The sequence below is a fragment of the Galeopterus variegatus genome, unplaced genomic scaffold (genome assembly GCF_000696425.1).
Source record: "Galeopterus variegatus unplaced genomic scaffold, G_variegatus-3.0.2 Scaffold1615, whole genome shotgun sequence".
NCBI classification, from domain to species: domain Eukaryota; kingdom Metazoa; phylum Chordata; class Mammalia; order Dermoptera; family Cynocephalidae; genus Galeopterus; species Galeopterus variegatus.
This window is the reverse complement of record NW_007727726.1, coordinates 16,067-42,346: the sequence shown is the minus strand read 5'-3', so window position 1 is coordinate 42,346 and position 26,280 is coordinate 16,067. Positions and strand designations below refer to the sequence as shown.

General features: G+C 49.2%; 1 protein-coding gene across 1 annotated transcript in view; it reads left to right on the top strand.

Annotated features, from left to right (window-relative positions):
* SLC24A4 (solute carrier family 24 (sodium/potassium/calcium exchanger), member 4) overlaps positions 1 to 25,556 on the top strand; it is a 27,220-nt gene extending 1,664 nt beyond the window's left edge. The window contains exons 2-11 of the mRNA XM_008577999.1: positions 3,103 to 3,177; positions 3,620 to 3,704; positions 4,237 to 4,340; positions 5,012 to 5,086; positions 7,912 to 7,937; positions 9,754 to 9,807; positions 11,400 to 11,485; positions 15,043 to 15,212; positions 19,431 to 19,635; positions 25,420 to 25,556. Coding sequence (XP_008576221.1) covers positions 3,112 to 3,177; positions 3,620 to 3,704; positions 4,237 to 4,340; positions 5,012 to 5,086; positions 7,912 to 7,937; positions 9,754 to 9,807; positions 11,400 to 11,485; positions 15,043 to 15,212; positions 19,431 to 19,635; positions 25,420 to 25,556 — 1,008 coding nt within the window. The 5' untranslated portion in view covers positions 3,103 to 3,111. The remainder of the gene's footprint in view (positions 1 to 3,102; positions 3,178 to 3,619; positions 3,705 to 4,236; positions 4,341 to 5,011; positions 5,087 to 7,911; positions 7,938 to 9,753; positions 9,808 to 11,399; positions 11,486 to 15,042; positions 15,213 to 19,430; positions 19,636 to 25,419) is intronic.
* Positions 25,557 to 26,280: the final 724 nt, after the last annotated feature.

Below are 26,280 nucleotides of genomic sequence, written 5' to 3'. Positions count from 1 at the left end.
TGAAGGTTAGAATGAGGGTTGTAGGCACATTTTGAGTGGCGGGCTTGGAGATTATTTCTATAGCAGTTATTTTTCTAGCTTCTCTGGCTTTATGCTTCGTCCCCTTTCACTAGGTGGTGTGGATTTGGCTAATTGGTCTTGTAGTTCTGTGGCCTTGGCTCATGAAATGAGACAAAAGCTTTTCTGCCAAATCTGAGCACACCTCAGGAATTTTGCAGGAATCCTTTAGAGCAGGGGTTACCAAACTACGGCTAGAAGGCCAAATCCAGCCCACCACCTGTTTTCATAAATAAAGTGTTATTGGAACACAGCCACACCCATTCTGCGGCTGCTTATGTCCTACAATAGCAGAGTAGTCGCAAAAAGAGACCATTTGGGCTACGAAGCCTAAAATATTACTGTCTGACCCTTTACAGAAAAAAATTTCTGACCTCTTCTTTAGAACATGAAAATACTCTGGCTGAGGAGCCGGTTTTGTCTGCAGCATTACTAAGTTTTTCAGCACTCTCTGGCCTAAGAGATGGAAATCATGGTGCTTTCTTGCCCCCCCACCCCCACCCCCTTGTCACCACTGTTTCTGAGGGTGTCAGAGGAGAGGGAGGCCCTCTGCCTCATGGGACACCCTTTGCTGCAAGGTGACTGCTGTTGAGTGAATCCTGGGATTCATAGCAGGGTCTCTCCCATCTTGCTCTCTCCCTATCCCCCCACCACTGTTTGTTTCTTTCTGCTTCCCTCCAAAAGACAATGAGTTAAATTCAGGGACAGTCACCCCTGGACTCCAGGAGCCCCGTGCTCAGACCCCTGCTCAGATACAGCTAATGTATCTTCTGCTTCATTTAGTCACAGTTCATTATCGTGGGGTTGTTGAGTATCACACTTTCGCCTGGAGCAGCCTGGCCTTTCTCTTTTGCACACAGGGCATCCATATCGTTTCTTTGAAGAAAGAAATGGCATCCCCCATGCTTAGGGTAAAACTCATCTACTTTCCATGGGTCTTGGTCCTTACCTCTCCCTCAAGCCTCACGTTCTCCATTTTCCACCTCAATCTCTCTGTTCTACCTGCACATGACCTTGCTGTTCCACATATGCAGCAAGCACACTCTAGCCTCAGGGCCTTGGCACCTGCTGCCCCCGGGTAGTTATAGATACTTTATTTGCCTGTTTGTTTGTTCCCTACTAAGGTAAGTAACAAGAGGCAGAGGCTTTTCCTGGCTTCCTCTCCAGGCCTAGAACAGTGCCTGGCATGTAGGATGAGCTCAGTAAAGCCATGTTGGATGGCTGAACAGATGGATGGGAGGGAGAGGTTCCGGATATAAAATCCTTTTAAACTACTGATCTGTTCCTCCTTAAACATCAAACAGATGAAGAAACTGAGACCCAGAGACATGACTTATCCAAAGTCATCTGGCAAATATAAGTCCCAGAATCAGCATTAGAATCTGGATTCTGTCCCGTGAACCTCCCAGTGTAAGTGGCCTGTGTATTTTAACGTGTGCCAGCATTACGTAGTATCCCAGGAAGTGCTAGATCTCAAGTTGCCTCAAGCTGCCATTTGCTTTAGCAGGGAGTGAGCTGTTCATAACAAGGAAATGATGCCTTCACTAATAATAAAGGGAATAAATCAAAATTGTAATTATTTTAAATTCTTAGAATGGCGATTCTAAATGCTTTCCTTCTTGGCCCATGGGGTTAGATCTTGCCTTTCAAGGGAAGATTCTGGTGCTGGGATAGAGAGCTGCTTCTTTAAGAAGAGATGTTTGAGATAAGAAGAAAAAGTCTTTTTCCTACTCAAACTCACCTCACTCTACTTCACCTCTGATTACCAAAATGTGTATGGGGTTTTTTNTAAAGGGAATAAATCAAAATTGTAATTATTTTAAATTCTTAGAATGGCGATTCTAAATGCTTTCCTTCTTGGCCCATGGGGTTAGATCTTGCCTTTCAAGGGAAGATTCTGGTGCTGGGATAGAGAGCTGCTTCTTTAAGAAGAGATGTTTGAGATAAGAAGAAAAAGTCTTTTTCCTACTCAAACTCACCTCACTCTACTTCACCTCTGATTACCAAAATGTGTATGGGGTTTTTTCCCCTGTACTCCAAGAAATGTCTCCAGTGGACAACTAGGTGTCCTCTAACTCAATTTAATTGACACTGTCTACCTGGAGATAGTGTCAGATCCCACAGGGTAAGGGCTCAGTCCCATGAAACTGCCCTACTTTAGAGTCAGTTGCAAGCCCCGAGTGTGACCTGTACTTCTGACTGGCCGACTATACACTGGGAGTTCCCACGACTCCCCTCCCCACTCAAGTTCAGTTCATTTGCTGGGCGTCTCACAGAACTTGGGGAAACACCTTACTTCCATTTGCCCATTTATTGTAAAGGATATTACAAAGGGTACAGATGAACAGCCTAATGGTGCCAGGAAGGAGAGCCAGAGATGCACAGAGCGAGATAACACACCCCCCTGCAGGAACCTCCATGTGTTCAGCAACTCGGAAGCTCTCCAGACCCTGTCCCTTTGAGTCTTTATGGAGGTTTCATTCAGTAGGCGTGATTGATTACATCACTGGCCATTGGTGGTCATCTCAACCTTCAGCCCCTCTCCCTTCACCCGAGGTTGGGGCGTGGGGCTAAAATGCCCAACCCTCTAATCCTGCCTAGGTCTTTCTCATCCAGCCCCATCCTGAAGCTGTCTAGGGGCCCACAGCCACCAGCCGTCTCATTAGCATACAAAAGACACTCTTAATCACTCCTGAGATTCCAAGGACTTTAGGATCTGTGTGCCAGGAACCAAGGGCAGAGACCAAATATTTATTTTTTATTATTTCACAGTGTCACAGAAGAGGAAGGAGCATGACCCCGTGTGGCCTGAGTTTTAGTCCCTCTGCTGCTCAGCATGTTATTGCTTCTCTCTGGGCTTCGGTTTCCCCATCTGTCAGCGAGGGGATTGGGGAGCAAATCTCTACAGTGCTGGAAGTTCCTCTTCCCCCACCCCACTCTCTCTACCTGGGCTCTGCCCAGCAGCCTGGTTTGGGATGTGATGAATCTCCGGCAGCTGCCACAGGTGCCCTCACTGACCCTGTCTGTCTCCTGTTCCCTTTACAGGCTCTGTATATGTTCTATGCCTTGGCCATAGTATGCGATGACTTCTTTGTTCCATCTCTAGAGAAGATCTGCGAGGTACGTGGGAGACACCTCAATGATGACTGGGGGCTTGGGGGGGATTGAGGACGTGGGGCATATAAATGACAGGCCAAGAAGGCCAGGAGTGGAGAGGGGAGCACTCTGATTGTAAAGACCACCACACCGAACACTTGGTGTCTGCCCTATGTGCAGCCTCGCTCTAAAACCCCCACATGAGAGGTGGCAGGTGGCATTCTTTCCCAGAGTTTGGCAGTAGAAAACACAAATAGAGGGGTGGGGGAAGGGGACAGGGGATGGGGACGACGCTGAGCTGAAGGCCCTGGCGGAGGGCAGGTGCTCAGGGCCCAGGGAGGAGAGGATCTCGGCACTGGCTGCAGCACTGCTACTCTGCACTGTCCTTGGCTGCTGGCACGTCCAGTTATCATTTCCAAAGCCCTCACCATCACACCCTGAGGATCTATGGTCACTTCTGTTTTAGAAGCTCCATTTGAGCGAAGATGTGGCTGGAGCCACCTTCATGGCTGCTGGAAGCTCGACGCCGGAGCTCTTTGCTTCTGTTATTGGTGAGAAATCATCACCAGCCTGAAACACATGATCCAGAGACAGTCCAAGTTGGTTTCCCCAGAACAGTGGGGGTGCTTGTCAGCTCTGAGCCTCAGTTTTCTCATCTGTAAAATGGGAGAGTTGGAGAGACAGAAAGTAGATTGTTAGTTTTTTGGGGTATGGGGTAAAGTGGTGTGTGAATGGGTTTGGGGTTTCTTTTTTCAGATGAGGAAAATGTTCTAAAATTAGATTGTGGTTTTGGTTGTACAATTCTGTGAATGTACGAAAGCCACTGAATTATATACTTTAAGTGGGTGGATTTTATAACACATGAATTATATCTCAATAAAGCTGTTCCAAAAGTTGGGAAGATTGGAGAATCTTGTCCCTGAGGGCATTTCCACCTCCCTGCCAGTTCTCACCAAAATCATGGGCATTGTGTTTGATGGTAAAACCAAACAATTTATTTCCCTGGGTGCGGGGGACACTGAGGAAGGGGCGGGCCCAGGGCCGTGCAGCTGGGGGCCAGGGTTTGTGCCTTTCCCTTTCCAGGCGTGTTCATCACCCACGGAGACGTCGGGGTGGGGACCATCGTGGGCTCTGCTGTGTTCAATATCCTGTGTATAATTGGAGTGTGTGGCTTATTCGCTGGGCAGGTCAGTGGCTTCTCCCCTGCATGTGGGGGATGAGCTTTGATGACAAGAGGTTGGAGCAGCAGTGGGGACACCCAGGGCCCAGCCTTCGCTGCGCTGGTAACTCCCTATGGTGTTTGACACTGTCTACCTCCATCAGTCTGGGGGTCTGCGGGACAGCGGCCATGGCTGTCTGAAGAGAAGCGTTCATTCAAGAGCAGACCGTATTTAAAGGGCGCCTCCTGTAACCCTGACCTTGAGCTAGATCCTGGCAGTTTCCGGGGCCTGGCTTTGGCCTCTCTGGCAGAGCATGAAGCTGGCTTTTTGATGCACACTGGATATTCTCAGAGCCAAGGTGGACATTGGATTTGACCTCAGAGAGGTGGGCTGGGGGTAGGGTGGGCAGCCAATTGATCACACCTGAGGGTGTTAGCATCAGAGGAGAGCACACGCACCTCTGGTTTCCACCTGGACAATGGCTTCTGCTATGACATACACCCTGTGACTACCTCAGAGGAGGAGGAGGGGGCAGTTTGCCATCACTTGAGAACATTACAAGGTTTCGTCCTGTTCCCCAAATATAAGGAAGAGCAAAGGGTGGCCTGGACGGGCACAGCAAGGAGAGCTCCCTGGGCATGTCCATGACCCCCTCCCCGACCCCAGCCAGCACCAGCTGACAACCCTCTGTTCGGCAGGTGGTCCGTCTGACGTGGTGGGCCGTGTGTCGAGACTCTGTGTACTACACCCTCTCTGTCATCGTGCTCATTGCGGTGAGTTACCCCTCCCGCCACAGCTGTTGGGTTGGCCGGGACCCTGCAAAGGTACAAGACCCCTGCCCATCTCTGTCCCTGGCAGTGTGACCAGAGAACTCACAGCACCCAACAGTGGGGCACGCTGACCACTCATTGCAGTCACACTGTCCCGTCCCTACCACCACCCACTACTGTGCCTCTGTTTCCCAAAAACCTCATACCTGACACCACGGTTATCAAGCAAATCCAGGGACCATCTGGAAGGCAAAGAGGCCTTGAAAAATCCAGAGCACATGGCACAAGGTCCACGCAGTGAAGCTTCAGCACCTTGCCTGACCGAGACCTTCACATCCCCATGTAGGCCCATCATCTCTTTGGCAGACCCAGTTCTGAGAAGCCGAGCTTCTGGTTTCACTGCCCACACAGAGCAGGAAAGAGAGACCAGCTAGAAGCAGTCAGAAGTGGCAGCTGGGAGTGAGGGAGGAGCCGGGAGGAGAGGACTAGGCAGAAGAGCCAAAACGGGGGTCCCTGGGGACCTTTGGTGTGGGGTGTACTTCTGCAGGGCCCTGAGGGCTGGGGTGACATGGCATGCAACAGTGACACAGGCAGACCACTGTGAAGGAACGTGTCATCCACAGGGCCATGATTTCAATCCCAAAGGGCGTTAGAGTGGGGGCAGGGCAGGTGCGTGTGGCACACCTGGACGTGAGGGTGTGGGATGTACCCTGGAGTGTCAGCTTTCACCCGTAGAAAGCTAGTTTATGTGACATCATGCCCTTGCATTAGTTTTCTGTTGCTGTATGACTAATGTCCCCAAAACTCAGTAGCTTAAAACAATAAACATTTATTATCTCCCATTTCCTGCGGGTCAGAAGTGGCTTAGCTGGGTCCTCTGGGCCAGGGTCTCACTGGCTGCAGTTGAGTTGTGAGCCAGGGTATAATCTCAGGGCTCAACCAGGCAACGACCCCTTTTCAGGAGTGCTCACAGGGCTGTTGGCAGCCTGGGGCCTCGCTGGCTACTCCCCCACACAGCTCCCAGCTCGGCAGCTGCTTCCCTCAGAGCCCGGGGGAGAAGCCACCAGGATGGAAGACACCGTCTTCTAGTCACCTGATCTCAGAAGCGATATGCCATCACTTTTGCCAGGTTCTGCTTGTCACTAGGTCAGGCCCACACAGGGGGTGTCAGGTGGTATGACCATTGGGGCCATCGCAGAAGCTGCCTGCCACACTCCTGGAAATGAAATTTATAGATAAAATAATCTACCTATACACAATTTTAAAAAAAATCATAATCCCTAACTAGGATGTAAAAGAGAAACAAAAGTAGCTTATAATAAAAGAATATGTCTTTCAGTATGTGAACGTTTTGGCCCAAAGACACCAGAAAATCCAGTGAAGTAACTGGTTACCCCTACAGAAAATCTCTGAGCCCATCAGCTGCAAATGCAGATCAGTGTCACTGTGTTGGGTTTAAGTCCCATGGGTGATGCCAACACTGATGACATGATTTTCCAAAATAACGAATGGCTCCTGATAGAACTCTAAACAGGGCAAAGTACCGTCGTCCTTCCATTGGCATGACGGTTACTTTACTAGAAAATTAAGTGTTTATTAAAACTGATTGATTTGTAAAACAGAGTTAAGTTCAAGGGTCAGGTGATTGTTCTTCACTTACCTGAATATTTATCAGGATATTGATGACTTGTGCCAAACGTGGGAAAACCTCATCCGGTAGAACTGTCTCACGTGTTCTAGGCTGCCTCGCGTCTCTATCCTCTACTGCCTTTAAATGCTTCTAAAAATATCCCCAGAAATGTCCCCCAAATTCCCCAGGTAGTGGTCCGCCCTCCCCTCTGGTGAGGGCCACTTCCTCAGAGCCATGTGTTTGGGGAGCCTCACAGCGATGCTGGCCTAGGGGGTGGCCCTCCCAGTAGTGGCCACCCAAAGAAGTTCTGTGTGTGCTGTCCACCGTGACAGCAGGAGAGGGGTACAACAGGCCCACGTCCAGATGGCAGCCCCTGGCCTCTCCTGGCTCCGTGTGTAGGGACCCTCGTGGCTCCAAGATCAGATCGGTGGGAGCAGCCCCTCCCCTGTCCTCTCCACACCGAGCTGTACTGGGGTGGTCACAGGAGTCCGCCCCTGGATCACAGAAGTAGGATTCATTATGTCTTGTGCTAGAGATGCTGGGTAGGGTTGTTGAGTGCTGTTAGTGTACCCTTTGGAAGCCACAGTGTCCTTACTACCCCCCCGGCATCCTTTCAAATTCTGCAAGCTGGACCTTCTCCCTTGGAATTTCCAAAAGAATTACAAAAACTGTACATCTCCCAGCACACACACACACACATACACACCATATATATACACATATACAAGGGTACTTCAAAAAGTTAATGGAAAGATTTGTATTATCTTTTAGTTTTGTATTTTCATGAATTTTTTTAAGTACTGTTGTATATGTACACATGTATACACATATAGATATCTTTTCAGTCTTTCAGATTTCATGATTTTAGCAACTCTGTTTCATTAAAGAGGGGAGGTTCCTGCCAGGTCAGCTCTCAGCAGCTCCTTAGACTGTTAGAAACCACAAGCCATTTCTCTTAGGGTGGCCATGCTAAGCTGGGGCCACGTGGCGCAGCGTTCTGCTGGCCCAGGTTTCAACTAAGGAAAGGTCACCTTCCATAGATGAGAAACTTAGAAAAGGAGAGAAGAGCCCAGCTTCCGGTAACACACATAACAAGGCCAGTATGAGCTGGCTCTGGGTGCTGAGGGGTCTGAATACTGTTCTTCTTTTGGAATAAATGTGTCCTCCCCCCCTGCTCTCTGTTTCTCTTGCCTTCCAGTTCATATACGATGAGCAAATTGTGTGGTAAGTTTTTAAAGTTTATTTTTCATCATTCTTTTTTTATTTTTATTTTTATTTTTATTTATTTTTATTTTATTATTATTTTATTATTATTATTTTTGTGTGTGACCGGTAAGGGGATCCGAGCAAATTGTGTGGTAAGTTTTTAAAGTTTATTTTTCATCATTCTTTTTTTATTTTTATTTATTTTTATTTTATTATTATTTTATTATTATTATTTTTGTGTGTGACCGGTAAGGGGATCGTAACCCTTGGCTTGGTGTCGCCCACACCATGCTCAGCCAGTGAGCGCACCTGCCATCCCTATATAGGATCTGAACCCGTGGCCTCGGCGCTCCCAGCACCGCACTCTCCCGAGTGAGCCATGGGGTCGGCCCTTCATCATTCTTTTTTGGTGGTGGTTAATTTCTAGTATCTTTGTTTGTTGGGTTCTCTGAATCTTTTCTAAAATTATTTTTATAAACATAAGTTTATTACTTATGAAAGTAAAAGGGTATTATTCTAAGTAATCATGCTTTTATTTATCCTTTTAAAGTGAGAAAAATTGCTTCCCTTAATATTCCCACTCTGCCAGATATCAAGATATATTATAAAGCTAAAATAACAAAAACACTATGGTATTTTGCACAGGGATAAGCATAGGCCAATATGGATTTCAGTAATGGGTCTATTTCTGGGATGGAGGATGTAAAAGGTCATGACAAGCAGTGAGTTAGGGGTGGGGTCTTAAATGCTACAGGGACAGCTGGGAATCCATACAGAGCAGAACATCAGCTCTCTCCCTCATACCTTACATATAAGAACAAATTTCAAGGGAGTTAAAGATCATACTCTAAAAAGCAAAATTTTAAAAAATTTATAGGACTCATCTCTGTGACAATGAGGTAGGGATTGGCTCCTTAATTAAGACACATAAAGGATAAACTTCCAAGGAACAGGTTGATATTTCCACTCTATTCCAGATTTCTTCTCAGAGAAACCTGGTTCTGGTTCCATCCTGGCCCCTGACCCACTGTGTGCCCCCGGGAAAGTCTCTCCACTCCTGGGCCTCATTTTCCTCATCTGTGGGTGGAGTCGGGGTGGGGGTGGTTAGGTGATCTGCAAGTCCCTTTCCAGCTCTGCCAGTCTCTGTTCTGCAAGAGCTCTCAGAGAGCTGTAGCCCGTGCCAGGCATGTGAAGGGCTTCAGTACCTACTGGTCAGATGAACAACCTGAAGCTTGTGTAGCTCCTCAGAGGCTTGTGGTCAGAGAAGAAAGCTCCCCACTGCTGATGGCGTTGAGCACTGCCTCAATGATAAAGCAGTGGTAGTGCATTCTAGGAAGATCCTCCTCCATGTCCAGTGTATGGCCCAGGAGTTCCGCTGCTCCACCCTGCCCAGTATTCAGTCAGTTTTTTGCCCACTAACCCCTGGGATTTGGGCCCCTTTCCACCTGCACCCACAGATCTCTGGTCCTTGACCAGACTCTCTGGTGATCACAGGGTCTCTTAGGGTCAAGGCTGCATGACTCTGGGCTACTGTCCTTGAATCCTGGGATGTGGCAGCCCTGGTCTCTCCTTTTTCTAGGTGGCTGGGGGAGCTCTACTTGAATCCTGCAGATGTCTATAGTTGAGAAGAACCCCCTTAGCCTTCTCTTGCTCAGTCACCAAGAGGGACAGCCACAGGCGGGGGTGTCTCACCCACAGCCTGGGTCCTGGGCCAGGCGTTGGGGATCGGGGAGAAAAAGATGCCCTCCCTCCTCCAGCCCCTGAGCCATCCAGCCCCAGCCTCCACGTGCCATGGGCCTCCCGAGCTCTAACCCAGTCTCCTTTCTCTCTCCAGGTGGGAAGGCCTGGTGCTCATCGTCTTGTATGTGTTTTATATCCTGATCATGAAGTAAGTGCCCTTTCTCTTCTCCTTCCGTGCTGTTTGATGCCTCGTTCCACGTCCTGTTCTAGCCTTTGTTAGAGCAGTGGGAAAACCTCATGCAGATCTCTCAGTCCCTTTGGGCCAGCCCCAGTTCTCTGTAGATACCCCACTGTGGGTGGCCAAAATAGGGGCGAGGTGTTCAGACAGTTTGGGGGGTGCTGTCCATACCCAGGCCAGGGGAGTTGTGCTGGGTGGCCGGTCTGTGGAGAATGAGGCTGCTCCCAAAACGAGCAGCAAGGAGGGACCCCTGTGCCACTCGCTCTGGGCAGCTTCTCCACACCTCAGGTAACCACCCTTTTTTGGTGTCTCTACAAGATTCGTGATAATATGATACCATTCTTTTCTAAAAGTCAGGCAACTTAACTTCGGCTTAAGGCTTCATAAAATGCCACTTCTCAGACCACTCCCTTGCTCAACTGCAGGGGGCACCACTCACAGCACTAAGGATGCAAACAATGTTGTACAACCCTGAGCCCCTCTGGAAGCTGCCCGGGTCAGAACCATCTCAAAACTCCCCACGAGGAGTATTACTCAGCCATAAAAAGAATGAAGTTCTGACACATGCTATGACATGGATGAACCTTGAAAACATTATGCTAAGTGAAAGAAGCCAGTCACAAAAGGACAGATTTTGTATGATTTCACTTACATGAGGTATCTGGAGTAGTCAAATTCAGAAAGACAACATGGATTAGAGGTTAGCGCAGGCGCTGGGGAGCGGGAGTAATGGTGAGTTATTGATTAACGGGTATGGAGTTGCTGTTTGGGATGATGAAATCGTTTTGGAAATAGTGATGGTTGTACAAAAATGTGAATGTAATTAATGCATCTGAATTGTGCACTTAAAAAATGGGAAATAGTTAAAATGGCAAATTTTGTGTTATATGTGTTTTTTCCACCAAAACAAACAAACGAAAAAACTACTCATGAGCCGAACCATGTTCAGGTTTCTCTCCCTCCTCACACCTTTATAGATAATCGAGAAGAAAAGACAGTACTCTGGGTTTTATGAGAATATAAACCTCCATATTTACATAAAACATTATAATTCATAAAACTGGGTGATAAACTGTCTAACTGCAAGAGAATTGTCCTTAAATGGTCTCCTCTCTGAATGCTTTCAATGAGGAGCTGGACTGAGGGTCGCTGAGATGGAGAGATACCCTCTTCTCTGGGGGCGAGGAGAGAAGACAGGGCTGGTAATGCCTCCTTGGAGCCTGTCTTATAGGCTGCACTGAATATTATTAGGACAGGCTGGTAGGGTGCAGTAAGTAGGCATCAGTCACTTTCTTGGATGAAAGGTCTCTCATGCCCCCAGGAAGCCCACTAGCAGCTCAGTAGGAACCCCCTCGGACTGCACATTGTTCCGAGGTCCCCCGTCAGGAGACTCTCTCAGCTCAGTTGGAAAGCTGCGCTGGCCCCTCCCTCACTGCCCAACCCCCCAGGGCCTTGCTGAGTGTGCGCACAGAGCTGGGGGTGCAAGGCCCTGCAGACTCCCTGCCCACCTGGTTGGAGGAACTCCCCTCCACTGCTCTGACCGCCTGCCTACCTAATTCTAGGTACAATGTGAAGATGCAAGCCTTTTTCACAATCAAACAAAAGAGCATTGCAAATGGCAACCCAATCACCAGTGAGCTGGAGGCTGGTAATGATTTCTGTGACGGTAGCTATGATGACCCTTCCGTGCCGTTGCTGGGCCAAGGTAAGGCTGAGCAGACAGGAGTGGCAGAAACTTGTCCTGGAAGCCACACTCCCTCTCTTTCCTGCACGCACTCACACACAGTCCCCCTAAATTGTCACTCTCTTACTTTTGGTCTTAGGCACCCTAAATGAGGAGGGAGAATCAGCATTTGAGATACTGCTCAGATTGGTGTTTGCTTAGATGGGGGAAGGACGGAGGGGAAGATACAACAGGAAAGAAAAATCGGCAGTTACATCCCTGGGAGTGTTCCCAGGCTTCTGAGGAAGGCTCAAGGCCCGTTTAGCTCTTTGGAGGTGCGGTGGGGTCTCTGCTGATAGGAAGCTGCAGGTGTGGGGCTTCTCAAATGTCAGGCCCTGTCCTAGAGGGCTCTGTACCAGAGAGACCACTGGCTCTGGGGCTGGGAATGCACCCAGGTCAGGGAGGGCAGCCACGGTGCTGAGCAGGTCCCCCCAGCCAGCCGCACAGGGCCCTGTTGGGGAGTCCCTTCCCTTGGGGGCTGTGGCCTTATCTCCTTGGCTGCTCTTTGGCCCCCTTGTCTGGGAACCGGGGGCTCTGAGCCTCCATCATCTCTGTGGAATCCCTTGAATGATCTAGGCCTGACCAGCTACTTCCTTGGAAACCTTAATATCACAAGGTAATTCCCTCTGTCGGGGCAGCTGCTTCCCCAGACCAGAATGAGAGCTATGGAGGTCCTTGCATTTAGGGTATTGAAAAACAGGTTGAAGTTGGCATCCACCCACAGTATTGTTAAAGGCCTTCTGAATGTTGACCGGGTGGGAGAGCCTTGGACTGGCCACCCGAGGGATCTTTCTCCCTTATTCCTGTGGCCCTGGGCAAATCACACCCTCCTTCAGGTTGACTTGTTAGTGGTGGCAGTGGTGGGACCAGGTGGTCTGAGAGGGGCCTATGTCTGGCAGATCTAGGGAGCAGAATCTGTATTCCTCAGCCTCTTCTCCAGTCTTCTTCCTGGTGCAGATCAGGGCGGGGGTTTCTGCCCATGTGCATTTTCGACAGGCGTGTTCTGTCACATCTCGGGTAACCCCCATGAGGGAGGCACTTGTCACAGGTGTTCTATTGAGGGATAAATCTCTCCATGCAGAAGGAAGCAGCCTATTGAGGGGGTGGGTGCGGTGCAATCAAGGCCATAGCCTGGCTGCCATGTCAGACTTCCTTTTCTCCTGCCGTGGCTTCCAGCAGTCGCTATCTAACCACCCCACCTAAAGGAAAGCAAGGGTTGCTAGCTGGTAGATAATGTCAAGAACACACACTCTCAGCCTTGATCTTGCTGTTATCAGTTTTGGAGTTTCCCATATAAAATAAAAAGTTTTATAATCCAACCTCTTGACAGAAGGGAAAAACCTTTTCCCCGAACAAAATGCCTTTATGTACTTAAATGTTCTTAAAGGCTGTGCAACTCAGTTCACCAAATCAGTCTCCTGGCTGGTATTTAGGTGGCCTTGCATACAGCGTGACAGCCAGGACCACCCAACCACGAGCTGCCACATCGTACCACGCTAGTCCAGCTCAGAGGGCTTCCTATGGGGCCCTGGGCACAACTTGGGCTTGCAGTGGGGAGAATTGGGGGCAATAGTTGGCCTTGAGCTGAACTATTTGAAAAACATGCTGTAATGGAGTTACCTTCTGGGCAGCCACTCTTGGCTTGGACATCTTGTGCTGTCACTGGTGGTTGGCACCAGGATAAACTGCCTGGGAGCCTGGTATCATGTCTCCTGCCTCACCTGGCTCTACAGGCTCCTCCTGAGCCCAAATGTTCCCCCCAGCAGTACCTGGGACAGGCTGGCTCTATAGGACAGAGCTCAGCCACTCTTGGCTTGGACATCTTGTGCTGTCACTGGTGGTTGGCACCAGGATAAACTGCCGGGAGCCTGGTATCATGGCTCCTGCCTCACCTGGCTCTACAGGCTCCTCCTGAGCCCAAATGTTCCCCCCAGCAGTACCTGGGACAGGCTGGCTCTATAGGACAGAGCTTGGAGCATGCAGTTTTTGGCTGGTGCCCACCTCTCTTTGCAATGGCAGCTCCTGAGTAGGGAGGGATTGGAGCTTTCCTGAAGCAGGGAGGGGCTGGGAGGGGTTGGCCCTGCTGCTCCTCGGAGTGGAAGCAGAGCCACCAAATTCAGCCAGGAGAGGAGCCATCCCGAAGTCCAGAGGCCCAGAGCACTGAAGCTCCCTGTAGAAGGAGCCCGCTACTAACACCCACCTTCAAATAACCCCCTGGCATCTTCACCACTATCGGGAATGCTGCCCCAGACTCAGCACCCACCGCACGCTAATCATCTCTGGTAATCTCTGTTGGCCTTTGTCTCCTTAATTCTTCTCCTCTTCTAAATTGTAAGTAATCAGCTTTCATCCAAGCAATAACACATGCATTTAAAAAACAACCAGCCAACCACAAGCCCAGCCCAATGACACACGCCTCGTTGGAGGTTAGCGTTCATCTCCAACAAATGCATGATCCTCCTGGCTTTGTTTTCTAACCCACATGCCTCCTGTCTGCTGAGCCTTGCTGCCTGTTTGGTGAGAGGTGTGTGTGTTTGGTGTGCATTTGTGCATTTTTGTGCCGTTAACTCTTGCATGGGTTTGCTCTCTAGACCTGTTCCCTGGTTACCCTATTACCTGTGAAGGACATTCCCTGGGAGCTGGTCACCAGTGCAGAGGGACAGGCATATCTGTTTTTACAGCTAGCTGGAGAGGAAACCTACCTGCTTCTGTGTGCTGTGTTCACGAGTGGTTCATTTTCTAGACCATCTCGTATAACTTCGTATAATGTATGCTATACGAAGTTATTACGGAAGATGTCAGGGTTCATCAGAGACACAGGGCTTAGCCAGCAGCTCACCCATGCACCCAGGGACAAGCAGCCTCCTCACCTGGGTCTGTGACTGAATCTTTGGATTCACTGCTTGCCTTTGGAGAAGAAAGTTAGAAGCACCCTCCCCTGCAGGATCGAGAGGATCAATGACAGAGCAGGTGGCCTCGAGAGAAGTTTAGAGCCAGTACTGCCTTCCAGCATTTTCTACTTCTGGGGATGCTTGTCAATTTGTAAAGTTTCGTCTGAGCCTCTGTAAATGGAGGGAAGGAAAGGTCCCCTCACAGTCACAGTTGAAAGGTGGTAGGGCCCCTGGTGAGGCTTAGATGAGGAACTGAATGACCCTTGTAATGAGCTGAGACTGGACTCCAGAAGAGAGAAGGTCCTCAGTTGGGGAGGGGCTGGATGTGGCACCTCTGCCCATGAGTGGTCCTATAGCAGGGGACCCGCTGGGCTCTGACCAATACACTAGGTTGGCATGTGTTTCGAAACCAGTGAGCCACTTTGACTAACAGGAGGAGCTGAAGCCAGGCACCCAGACTTCTGGGGGGCTGCCAGCTGCCAGGACCACAGTTGGGCAGTTCCCAACATGAGGGTCAGTCAGTGGTCCCAGCACTTGGGTGTTTCCCTCAGAGAGACAGCTCAGCACTAATCATGGTGTCGTGCTCATTAGTGAAGGAGAAGCCACAATACGGCAAAAACCCGGTGGTGATGGTGGACGAGATCATGAGCTCCAGTCCTCCCAAGTTCAGCTTCCCCGAAGCAGGCTTACGCATCATGATCACCAGTAAGTTTGGGCCCAGGACCCGACTACGGATGGCCAGCAGGATCATAATTAACGAGGTAAGTTTGCTTTAGGACAGCATGACTGAGTAGCCTGGGTGGCGTTCTGGCACTGTGAGGCAGGCCTGGCTTGTTAGGATGTTTATGGCTGCACCTGTTCAAGGAAGGAAGCCCTGGTGCCTCCAGAAGCCCGAACATCACTCCCATAGGCAGCAAGTTATCCTTTCAGGAAGAATTTCAGTCGAATACCATGCCTGACATATTTCATTAAGTAATTTGTCAGGCTCTGGAGTAGAACTAATCAGAGAAAGGCCAGTCTGAAGTATGAATTGTTCCTTTAAGATGTTATTTAGTGCAAAAAAAAAAAGATGAATACACACCTGTTCTCTAAGGACAGAGCAACTCTAGAAGGATACCCAAAACGCTAGCCAGTGGCGACTACCCCTGGGGACTTCATTTTCATTCTTGCTGGCTTAAATTTTGTGCTGTGTGTCTTTCTCATTTAAAAAAAATTGTAAGTTTGAATATTATTTAATGTATAAACAGTATAGCAAAGATAGCAGGCTTATTGCTTATGAACTTTTCCAGTCTTTGCTGTATATATGCATATTGGAATTTGAAGTCCTTACTCTCAGCAGCAGTGACCAGTGATTGCTAATCATCAGTAGATAGCACATAGGTTTTATGCAAGCATTATATTACACTGTTCTACATGTTCTATATTTTGAACACTTCTTTGATTTCATATGTAATGTGCCCTCTCTGTGGAAAGTTTATTAAGAAAGGGAAACACCTTTCCAAACGTGGAATCATTTTGAATAATTTTGGTCCAAATCAAATTTCATTGACTCAGATTTTACTGAATCCCAGCTGTTTTTCATGAGTGTGATCATTGTACTCACTTTGAACAAATCTTAAGGATTTGGGGATTTGGACTTGTTAGTGTATTTTCATGACATATACAGCCAGGGAAATAATAGGTTTTGATAGGTTGGTAAAATGCTGGTTGTCTTGCCCCAAATGTTTTAAGCTTCTGTGAAAACTTCATCTCCCACCACATTGGGATTGGCCTGCCCTGGAAGGCACACAGGGGTAGGCCAGGCTCAGGAGCAAGCAGTTCTGAGTTTTAATCTCACATCAGCCACTAATTGCCTTAGTCTCCTTGGGTCTCAGCTTCTCTATCTGAGGGTATTGGAACGCATGCTGCCAGCTCTAAACCTCAGTGACACACACACACACACTGAAAGGCTGTGCCTGGAGATTTAGCGATGACTTTGGGGAAATTCATTATGGAATGGAAGTAGGGAACAAAACCACAAAAATGCCCAGTTTCAAAGTTTGTTCATTAAGACCCTTTGGTCTTCAGTCGTTTTAATTCCAGAATGTTGCAGAGAAGCTTGCAAAGCTCAAATTACTCCATGGCAGAAATGCCTATGGGATGCATACCCTTTTTTGTTTGTTATCAAAGGGGGCAGAGCAGCTGAGAGAGGGTTTGCAGGGATGGGGGGCCTCTTTGTGGGGAGCGCAATGTTAGGGGCATGGAAGGAGGGCTTTGTTTTTCTTTCACTCCAAGGCTACACCTGACCTGACTTGAGTGTCCTCACCCAAAGCCACTGAGATGAGTTACCAAGGGCCCTGGAGGGTTTCCCCTCCCTGCTTGTGAATCCATCCTACCTGGTCACCAGCCTCCTTCATCCCACACCTTTACACCTGGATGCCGTAATTTACTAAACACCTGCTGTATGCCAGGCAGATACTGGACATTTTACTTGTGTTGTAGCTTTAATCCTCTTCATGACCTTCACCTCAGGCACCATGATATTTCCAGTTTATCTGTCAGAGAGGTGAAGTAATCTGCCCAAGGCCACACAACTAATTCGGAGGCAGGGCAAGGGATTCCAACCGAAATCTGAGTCTAGCCTGCAAAAGGGAGGCTGCATAGATTCTTAGAGGTCAATCTAGTCTATACACCCCACACCCTTCTTTCTGTATCTTTATTCCCACGTAATATCCAGCTCCTCTTTGAGTGGCTTGTTATTACCTCTTCCACATGGCAGCCCTTCAGATATCAGGCAGCAGTTGCCACCCAGAATTCTCTCATCCTTGGAATAATCCACCCTCCCTAATGTGGCAGGGTTCTAGTCCTCACCAACTAGGTACTCTCCTGTAGAAATCTTTTGGTTTGTCTTTCTAAGCATGTGGATCTATCACCTCCCTTGTGTTGTAATCAATGCTTCTTTTAATACAACCTCAGCTGTCTTTAGATTTTTTTCCGAGTACAATCTTCTATTGATTCCTATTAGGCTAGAGTCATGACTCCCCCCAGTCACCACCATTTACATTGCTACTAAGTCACGCCCCTTTCCCCCCTTTGCAATTCTGTCCTTGCACGGGTAGTTTTTTAAGACTCCAAGGATGACCTGTCATTTAACCCTACATAGGTAGCAAAATATTATTCCTACATGTCTGGGCCTGGCTCTCAGGCCTAGGTTACTTTGCTCTTTTGGGTGGGGTAAGTGTTATAGACTCTGTAGGAAAATTTCTTTTTAAATTTCCACCCCACCCTTGAATTCATGATTTAGGAGTCCCTGCCAAAAACCAACATGAAGGCAGTTAAATGGTCAATTCCTCTTTTGGAGAACATGCTTCCACCTTAAGTGATAATTTTTCCCCCTAATAACCACAAGGATAGTTGTTAAGTTATGGTATATGGACTTGCAGGCATGTTTACTATCCCTTGGTCTCCAGCTGAAGTGGGAGGGATATATATGTGTCCATTGTGTGATAATTACTAACAAAGCCCAAAGCTGATCCATACATATTTGTACTGTGAGCCAGACAAAGGTGAGCTGTGCAAAGGCAGATAGGCTCTCAGGAATGCGGAAGCCTATTAATTTCTTGAAATGTGGCCTCTGTGTCTGGTTTAGTAGAAATTTACAGAAGTGGTGAGGAAGATTAGACTGGGCTTGGGTGGAACAGAGGCAGCCTGTCATTAGTCACAGTGAGATGGGGGTAGGGAAGGAGATGGATTTGGTCGTGGACATTTGCCTTTGAGAACACACTCACTGGACGTGGTGAAAGTCTCCAAATGGTCAGCAACCCCGTGAGATGTTCAGCATTGTTAGTTGTCAGAGAAATGCACATTAGAACCACAGTTAGATACCAGCACACACCCACCAGAATGACCAACATTAGAAGGACTGATAATATCAAGTGATGACAAGGATGGGAGGCACCTGAAATTCCAGTCTGCTGCTGGTGTCAGTGTGAAGTGGTTCAGCATGCACCCACCTGATGGCCTAGCAGTCCCACCCCCAGGTGATACCCAAGAGGAATGAGCATGTATGCCCACAGAAAGACACGAACATAGGGGCTGCCCCGTGGGCTCAATAGGTAGAGCGTGGTGCTGATAACACCACAGTCAAGAGTTCAGATCCCATATGGCCAGCTGCCAAAAAAAGAAAAAAGTAAAGGAAGACATGTACACAAATATTCATAGCTACACTCTTCATGATAACAAAGAGGGGGAAACTACCCAAATGCCCATCAACAGCAAAAAATGCATTGTGGGTTATTCACACAATGGAATACTACACAACCATGAAAGTAGAAAACTACTGACTCATGCAACAACATAAATGCATCTCACAGGTATTAGGTCGTGTGAAAGAAGCCAGACATAAAATAGTATGTACTATTTTAATTCATTTATGTGCAGTTCAAGTTCAAGGAAAATGAACCGATGTTTATAAACGTCAGCATGGTGGTTACCTCGGTTACCTATAGAGGGGGCATATACACTAGGAGAGTGCCTGAGGGAGTCTTCTAAGGGGCTAGAAATATTCTACATCTTTATGTAAAAGCATTGAGCCATATGCTTCATGTAAGTGCACTTTTTGTGTGATGTACCTTAAAAAAAAATTACAAAAACCATGGAGGGCCTTTCCTGTGACTGTCTTCAAGGGACTATGAACATCCCCTGGGAGAGCCCTGGAATGGTTGCTGTCATCGGTGTCATGGGTGGGGTTGCCAATTTGGCACTAAGAGGGGGAGGCCCAGTCCCCCAATAAATCCCCAAAGCCTTCCTGGTGACAGTCCTAATGGACATGAGCAAGCTCAGACAGATCCCAAAGTCCTTGAGCTGATTCTCAGGCAAATCTATCTCTGGGGGGGGCGGTGTTCTAGAAACTTCTGAGCGCTGGGTGGATGTAAGGGACAAGGCAATAGCGTGGCACTTTATCACATGCTTTGGTGTTGTCTTGCCTCCCATCCACCCAGCGGCAGAGACTGATCAACTCGGCTAATGGTGTGAGCAGCAAGCCGCTTCAAAATGGGAGACACGAGAACATCGAGAACGGGAATGTTCCTGTGGAAAACGCTGAAGACCCTCAGCAGGATCAGGAGCAGCAGCCGCCACCACAGCCACCACCCTCAGAGCCAGAGCTGGGCGAGCCTACCTTCCTGTCTCCCTTTTCTGTGCCTGGTGAGCTCTGGGGAGTGCTGGGCTCTCGGGCTAAGCTTCTGGGGGCTCCATTGGGACCAAGTCCTGGTCTTCAGGATGGAGAGGGCCCATGAGGGTGGCGGAGGGTTGATGCCAAGTGTTGACGTTAGGTCACCGGGTAGTTTAGGAGGTATTCGATCAATACGACATTGGTACTTAACAGTGGATTAGAGCTGCAGTAGGAGGCAGGCACCGCCGAGGGTGGCTGGAGCCTGTGGGCCAGAGCAGGCCAGCTGGTGGCATGGGAAGCACCAGTAACCCCCAGCGACCGCACTCAAACATTCAGGGCAACTGATCTGTCTTTTGCAATAAGAAAAAGCAGCCACCAGTGTTACTTTTATGGACATTCCCAGACTCTCCACCCTTGCCGTGAGGACAGGCCATTCTTCCCCTGCATGGCTTATTTGCTGGGACAGGCTATTCTAAGGCTGTAAATGACCTTAGATGGTTACATCTTGTACATTTGAAGACCTCTCCTACCCATAAATAAGTCAGATCAGACCATGACTCTGCTCTAAGCCCTCTGGTGTCCTCCTGTTTCACTTAGAGTCGGACCTGCGAGGCCCAGTGTCATTTGACTGCTGGCTCCTTGCTGACCTCACCCTCTGCCCTTGTCCCTCTTGTGTCCTCTGTTTGCTCGAGCCACCTTGGCCTCTTCCCTGTCCCTCCTAGAACAACCAGCTGTGCTCCTGCATCAGGACTTTTACACTTGCCCTTTGCTGGAACACACTTTCCCCACTTGACCCCATGGCCTGCTCCCTCACCTCCTTCTTCTCTCTGCTTAAATGTCACCTTATCAGTGTGGCCTTCCCTGGCCACCCTATTTGAAATGTTTTGTACTTTTCTTACCTTGTATATCTCGCCCCACTAAAATATCAGCCGCACAAGGGGAGACATCTTTGTCTATTTCATTTACTGCTGTAGCCCCAGTGCCCGTGCCTGGCATATAGTAGGTGCTTAGTAGACATACATTGAATGAATGAATTCAGGAGTTCACATGCGAGAGGATCCTGGGACCCACCTGGTTCCCCTTCATCTTTAAACAAACCTTCCCTGAGGTCCTCTGCAGTCCTAGATGGGAAAGGAAAGTCTGATCTGTTTGGCCCCATTCTTGGAGGTTTATTGATTGATTGATTGATTGATTGATTGATTGATTGGTGTCCACCATCCTGAGAAGCAGCAGAATTCCAGAACTTGATGTTTTTCTGGAAAGAATTCCATCTTTAATATTGGGGGAGGTGGCTCTAGGTAGTCAGAGGCTGCCTGCCTGATGTCCCCATCTTTATGGGAGCATTCCTGCCTCTAGATAGAGAGTGTGGGCCTGCCAGGCTGGGACAGTCTGCCACTGTGCTCCATCTTGAAGCTGTATGTATCGTTTGGGATCTCAGAGCATCCTTGGAGTTTCTGGGTTAGAGAGTGTCAGGGCATGCCATTACAGCTACCTAGGGATTCTTCCCAAAATTCAGGGCCTTGTTCTGAACATGGACATTCCCAAGACGGGAGCAAGGCTAGAAATCTGCATTTCCAAACCCTCTCTGGGTGAATCCTGGGACCTGGCTGGGTTAAGAATTGCTATTCCTGGTCAGCACCTCCAAGCCTTTTTTCCATGTTAAGGGCAGACCCAAAAAATGAAATTTGTCCCCTGACTGAGATCACAGAGGAGCCTAGCCCAGGAGTTCAGGCCTCTCCCTAGGTCCTCTCTGCCGACCTGGAGGCCGAGGGGATTGGTGCCTCAGCCCACCTCTAGCAATCCCTGGCTCTTCAGTACACCTGCCTGGAAGCTCTGAGGGACCAAGGTCACACTGTCCTTTGGTAAGGGTTCAGCCCCCAGGACCACTTCTGGGACACTGAGAGCAGGAGGGGTGGTCTTCTCCAGATTGCAGGTCCCCATATCAGTTACCTGTTTGGACATACCAGGTGAGGGAAGATTCCACAGGCAGGGCACAGGGAAGGCAGTGTGCCCACCCAGAGAACCAGCTCCAAAGCTGATGAACTGGGGGGCCCCGTGTAAGGATGACTCATCTTTCCATTTTCGTCAGGCCTTGAGTTTGGCAGCATTGGCTGGGGAGGACCCCAGGACTGGCCGCCCCTTCCCATGTCCTTGCACCAGGTTCTGGTGCTCCCCAGAAAAATGGCCATGGGTTCTCTGGGCAGGTCACCTCCCAGGGTGGGGGGCTTGAAATGCTGCTGTCTTGAGAGGGCTGGAACCAGGTGGCTGCTGGCCCTCCCAGCCCCCAGGTTCCCTGAACCTCAAGTCCTTCTCTGGGGGGCTCTGCCTTCCTGCTGCCAGGGGCTCCAGGACATCCCCTGGGCTCGGCCCACAGCTGAGCCAAGTGCAGCAAACTTCCTCTTAGAGTTCTGGCTGCCTTCGCCCTCAGAAACAGGCAGGGCTTCCTGCGTCCCACCCAATGCAAAGCTCCCTTCCTGTCCCTGCAAATGTGTTTCCAGGGTTGCCCATGGAAACCACAGGTTACTTCCTCTTCCTCACCGGGTGGAGCAGCCACAGGGAATCGAGGCCTGGTGTGGGCAGAGACCTACAGGAAATCAGAGCACATCGGTGAGAATCGGCCCCAAGAGCAATTCCATGGATCCAGCTCCCGGCTTCTCCCCTCGGCCTCTCTCCACCCCTCTTTTCTCCACCCCTCTTTTCAGCTGTTTCTGGTCTGGCTTCACAGTGACCTGGGGCTGCAGGTGGCTCTGAGGTTGCTTCTTAGGGGTGGGTGGAGTACATGTCTTCCTACGTTGGCCCCTAGAAGGAATCACAGGGCTTGGGAATGAATGACAGGAGCAGGGGCCATAGGAAGAGGCCAGAAGCTGTCCCACTAGTCAATTTGAAACCAACGTAGCTTCAGGTGTCAAGGACTAAGTCTAGCCTGACTGATGGGCAGCTCTTCTGTGTTGTCGGGGACAGGCTGGAAGATGACTCTAGAGTCCAGAAGTCCTGGATTTGAATCTCAGTTCTGCCTCCTGCCAGCGCTGGGACCCTGGGCACGCTGTTCACCTCCCTGAATCTCCGTTCCTCATCCACAAAATGGGATGACAGATTTACCTCCCGGGTTGATCTCAATAGTAAATAAGAATTTAGTCAGGGTCTCTGCACAGTCTGACACACTGTAGGTGTTCAGTAAGTGTTAGTTTGGATCAAAGTGTGCTTTAACCACATGGCTTCTCTTACACCAGATTCTTACACCCTCCCTTGTTTGGACTACAATCAGTGTTCTAGAAAGGTCACTGGTTTCAGAATCTTGAAGTCCTGGAACTGTCGGTCACTCCCGGGGTCAAGGAGAGGGATTTAGCACGTATTAAGCACGTATGATGTACCAGGCACTGAGCTTCAGTCACTTGGTAGACAGGATGATTCAGTCAGTAAATACTTGGGTACCAAACTCCGTTCTGTGCTTTGAGGATCCAGGTGGGAACAGGACGTCCATAGTCCCTGCCCTCTGGGAGCTTCCAGGCTTTCAGGGCACATCTAAGCAGATAAGTACGTGATGCGCTGAATAATTCGGCTTCTTCCCTTACCACACAACGGGTAGGTGGCAGAAGCGGGAGGCCACAGCCTGCTGCCCATTGGCTCCCCCACCCAGATGAGTCATTGGTGGGATTGCTGGGGCAGAGCCCAGGAGCACCCAGCAGCACCCCAGCTTCAGTGCCCACTGCTCTGATGCTAGACTTACATGTGGATAGCAAGTGCAGCCGTGCTCTTCCCACTGTGCAGCACAGAGGCCGATGATCAGGCCTCCAAGGCCAGCTGTTGACCGGGGAAAGAGGGAGAGCTTGCTGCTCTTTGTCCCACAGAAACCACAGTCTGCAGCCTGGGCATTGCCCTGAATCGGTTGGCTGGTGACCCTGAGCCCCAGCCCAGCTGGGGAAAGCCCTTAATGCAGGTTGGTTGTGGCTGGCTTAGTCTGAGAGGTCCTGCGAGTCCCCTGAGGTCACACCTTAGCCCTCCAGGGCTTTTCTGTCCTACCCCTGTAGGAGTCAGGAAATCGCATTGTGCTCGCAGGGATGCTGGCCTTTGTGTCTGTGATTATTATAACAGACAACATCTATTGGGTGCTTGCCATATGTCAGGCACTAGGCAGGAAAATAGAGAATTCTTAAAGGGCTCTGTTTTCACTTGGGCTGCCATAACAGAATTCCATAGGCTAGATGGCTTTAACAACAAATTTATTTCCTCACAGTCCTGGAGGCTGGAGGTCTGAGGTCAGGGTGCCGGCATGGTCAGGTTCTGATCAGGGCTCCCTTCCTGGCTTGCAGATGGAGAACCTTTTGCTGTATGTTCATGTGGCCTTTGCTGGGTGCATGTAGTTGGAGAGAGAGGCCACTATTGGATTAGGACCTTATTTTTATGATCTCATTTAACTCTCCCTCCTAAAAATTCTTATCTATAAATGGTCACATTGGGGGTGCAACAAAAGAATTGGTGCGGGGGACACAGTTCAGTCTACACCAGGATCTTATGGAGTTTCTGTGTGCTATGCCCTGTTCTAAGAGTTTTACGTGTGTTCCCTCATTTAAGCCTTAACCTCAACACGTGGTAGGGCCAATTATTGTCTCCATTTTACAGAGAAGTAAAGGGAAGCACAGAGAGGTTCACCATGGTCACAAGGCAAGTACGTGGCTAGCAGGGTATCCACCTGGGCAGCCTGTGCTAACCATAGTGAGGTCCTGCCTCTTTGTACTATACACTTTCATGTAATCTTCCCAGCTGCCTTGTCAGGGAGTAGTATTGTCATCCCCATTTTACAGAGAGGGAAACTGAGGCTCAGAAAGGCTATGGGACTTCCCATTACATGGGGGTCATACAGCCATTACATGGGGAGTGGAGTCCCAGGGCTGTCACATAGTGAGCAAATGGCCTTAGATATATACCCTCAACCTACGGTGTGATTAGCTTAGTTCAGCAGAGAAACTGGGATAAAAGTGTTTCACAAAAGTCCAGGCCATTGGAGGTTCTTGGAATAGTAACAGGAGAAAAAAACTTATCGAGCACTTACTCTGGGCCAGGAAGAGTGCTGTGTATTAAGTCCTCATGACAGCCCTAAGGAGGTCGATATTATTATTCCCATTTCACAGGTGAATGAACTGAGGCACAGAGAGATAAGTTGTCCACAGTCACACAGGAGGAGGGGGCAGAGCTGGGATTTGCACACTGTCATTCTGTCCCCAGACCCAGATGTGCTTAGGGGACAACACTGTAGCCCAACCCATGGGTTCTCTTGGCTCTCTTTCCCATTGGAGCCCGTGAGGAAATTGGTTGCCTGTGTGTGGGCTGCTGGCATCTTCTAGCTTGTACACAGGGTGCCAAATGACTTGTGTCTGTGTTTAGTAAACCGTGTTGAATCAAGTTGAATTACGGGCCTTTGGGGATCTTATTACACACTCTCCAGGGCTTGGATGGCATCACTAAGCCTTCTCTTCCTTATTTTATAAGAAAACCCAGAACAGTCAATTTGGGAAGCTTTTAGGGCTTACTCACCCCATTCACCCCCATCTTCCTCAGTTCTAGGTAGCTCTTGAGATAGCTGTACTGGTTGGGGAAAGAGAGGGGTTTTTGGTCTTTCGAAACTCAGTGAGAACGTGCTGCAGAAATGGAACTCGGTGCAGCTCTGCATGCCGGTCCTTCCCTCCCAGCTGTGAGCGGTAGAGACCGCGGATGCTGCGGGCTCACGGGCTCACGTGCGTGCGCACTGCCCGTCTGTTCAGGCCTCCCACACAAAGGACCTGATGGTGGAGATGGTCTTATTCTTGCCTCAATTGCAGGAGCCACCGGAGAAGTTGCACATCCGGTAGATTCTCACAAGCCAAGGTCAGGATCTCAGAGAAGCGCTCTTGTCAGTCCCTCTCTGTGCAGCGCTGGGGTGTCGGCTCACGGACCAATGGGAACCCACACTGGCTGAGTGTCTGTTAATGTAACAGCTTCCTGTCTCTTTGGATTTATCTCTTCTGAATATTTCATATAAATGAAATTATGCAATATGTGGCCTTTTGTGACTGGCTTCTTTCACTTAGTGTGATTTTTTTCAAGGTTCCTCCACATTGGAACACATGTCAGTGCTGTTTTCCATTTTATGGCCACATCTTCCGATGTATGGATATACCACATTTTATCCATTCATTAGCGGATGCACTTCAAGTTGTTTCCACTTTTTGGCTATGAGTGGTTTTTAAAAAGAGCTAATAGAGCACCATGGAGAAGGAGCTTAACATTTATCTAAATGAAAACAACTTTCCTTCAAGTTTTCTGTGGTTTGCAGCAAATTGGCTATGCATACTGGGGTTAAAAGGAATCTTTGGAATTTTTAGGCTAGTCCCCTTATATTCCAAAGTAGGAAACTGAGGCCCAGAAAAGGGCAGGGGCTGACCCAAGGTATAGTCTCAAGTGGACAGAATCAGTCACCTGGGCCACCTGCCATGGAATCCACTCCAAGATGCCCCTCTAGCCGGGCCAGTGACACGTGTACAGGGTGGTGGGAGGTAAAGGCACCTAGGACCGCACAGGCTGGGCTCCTGAAGCCTCTTCCAATGCCAGCAACAGAAGCCACACAAGCGCTCTCCAGCTAAAGGGGGGACTTTTTAGAATAAGTGTACAGGGGTGTGCTGCTGCAGCAAACCCCGCATCCC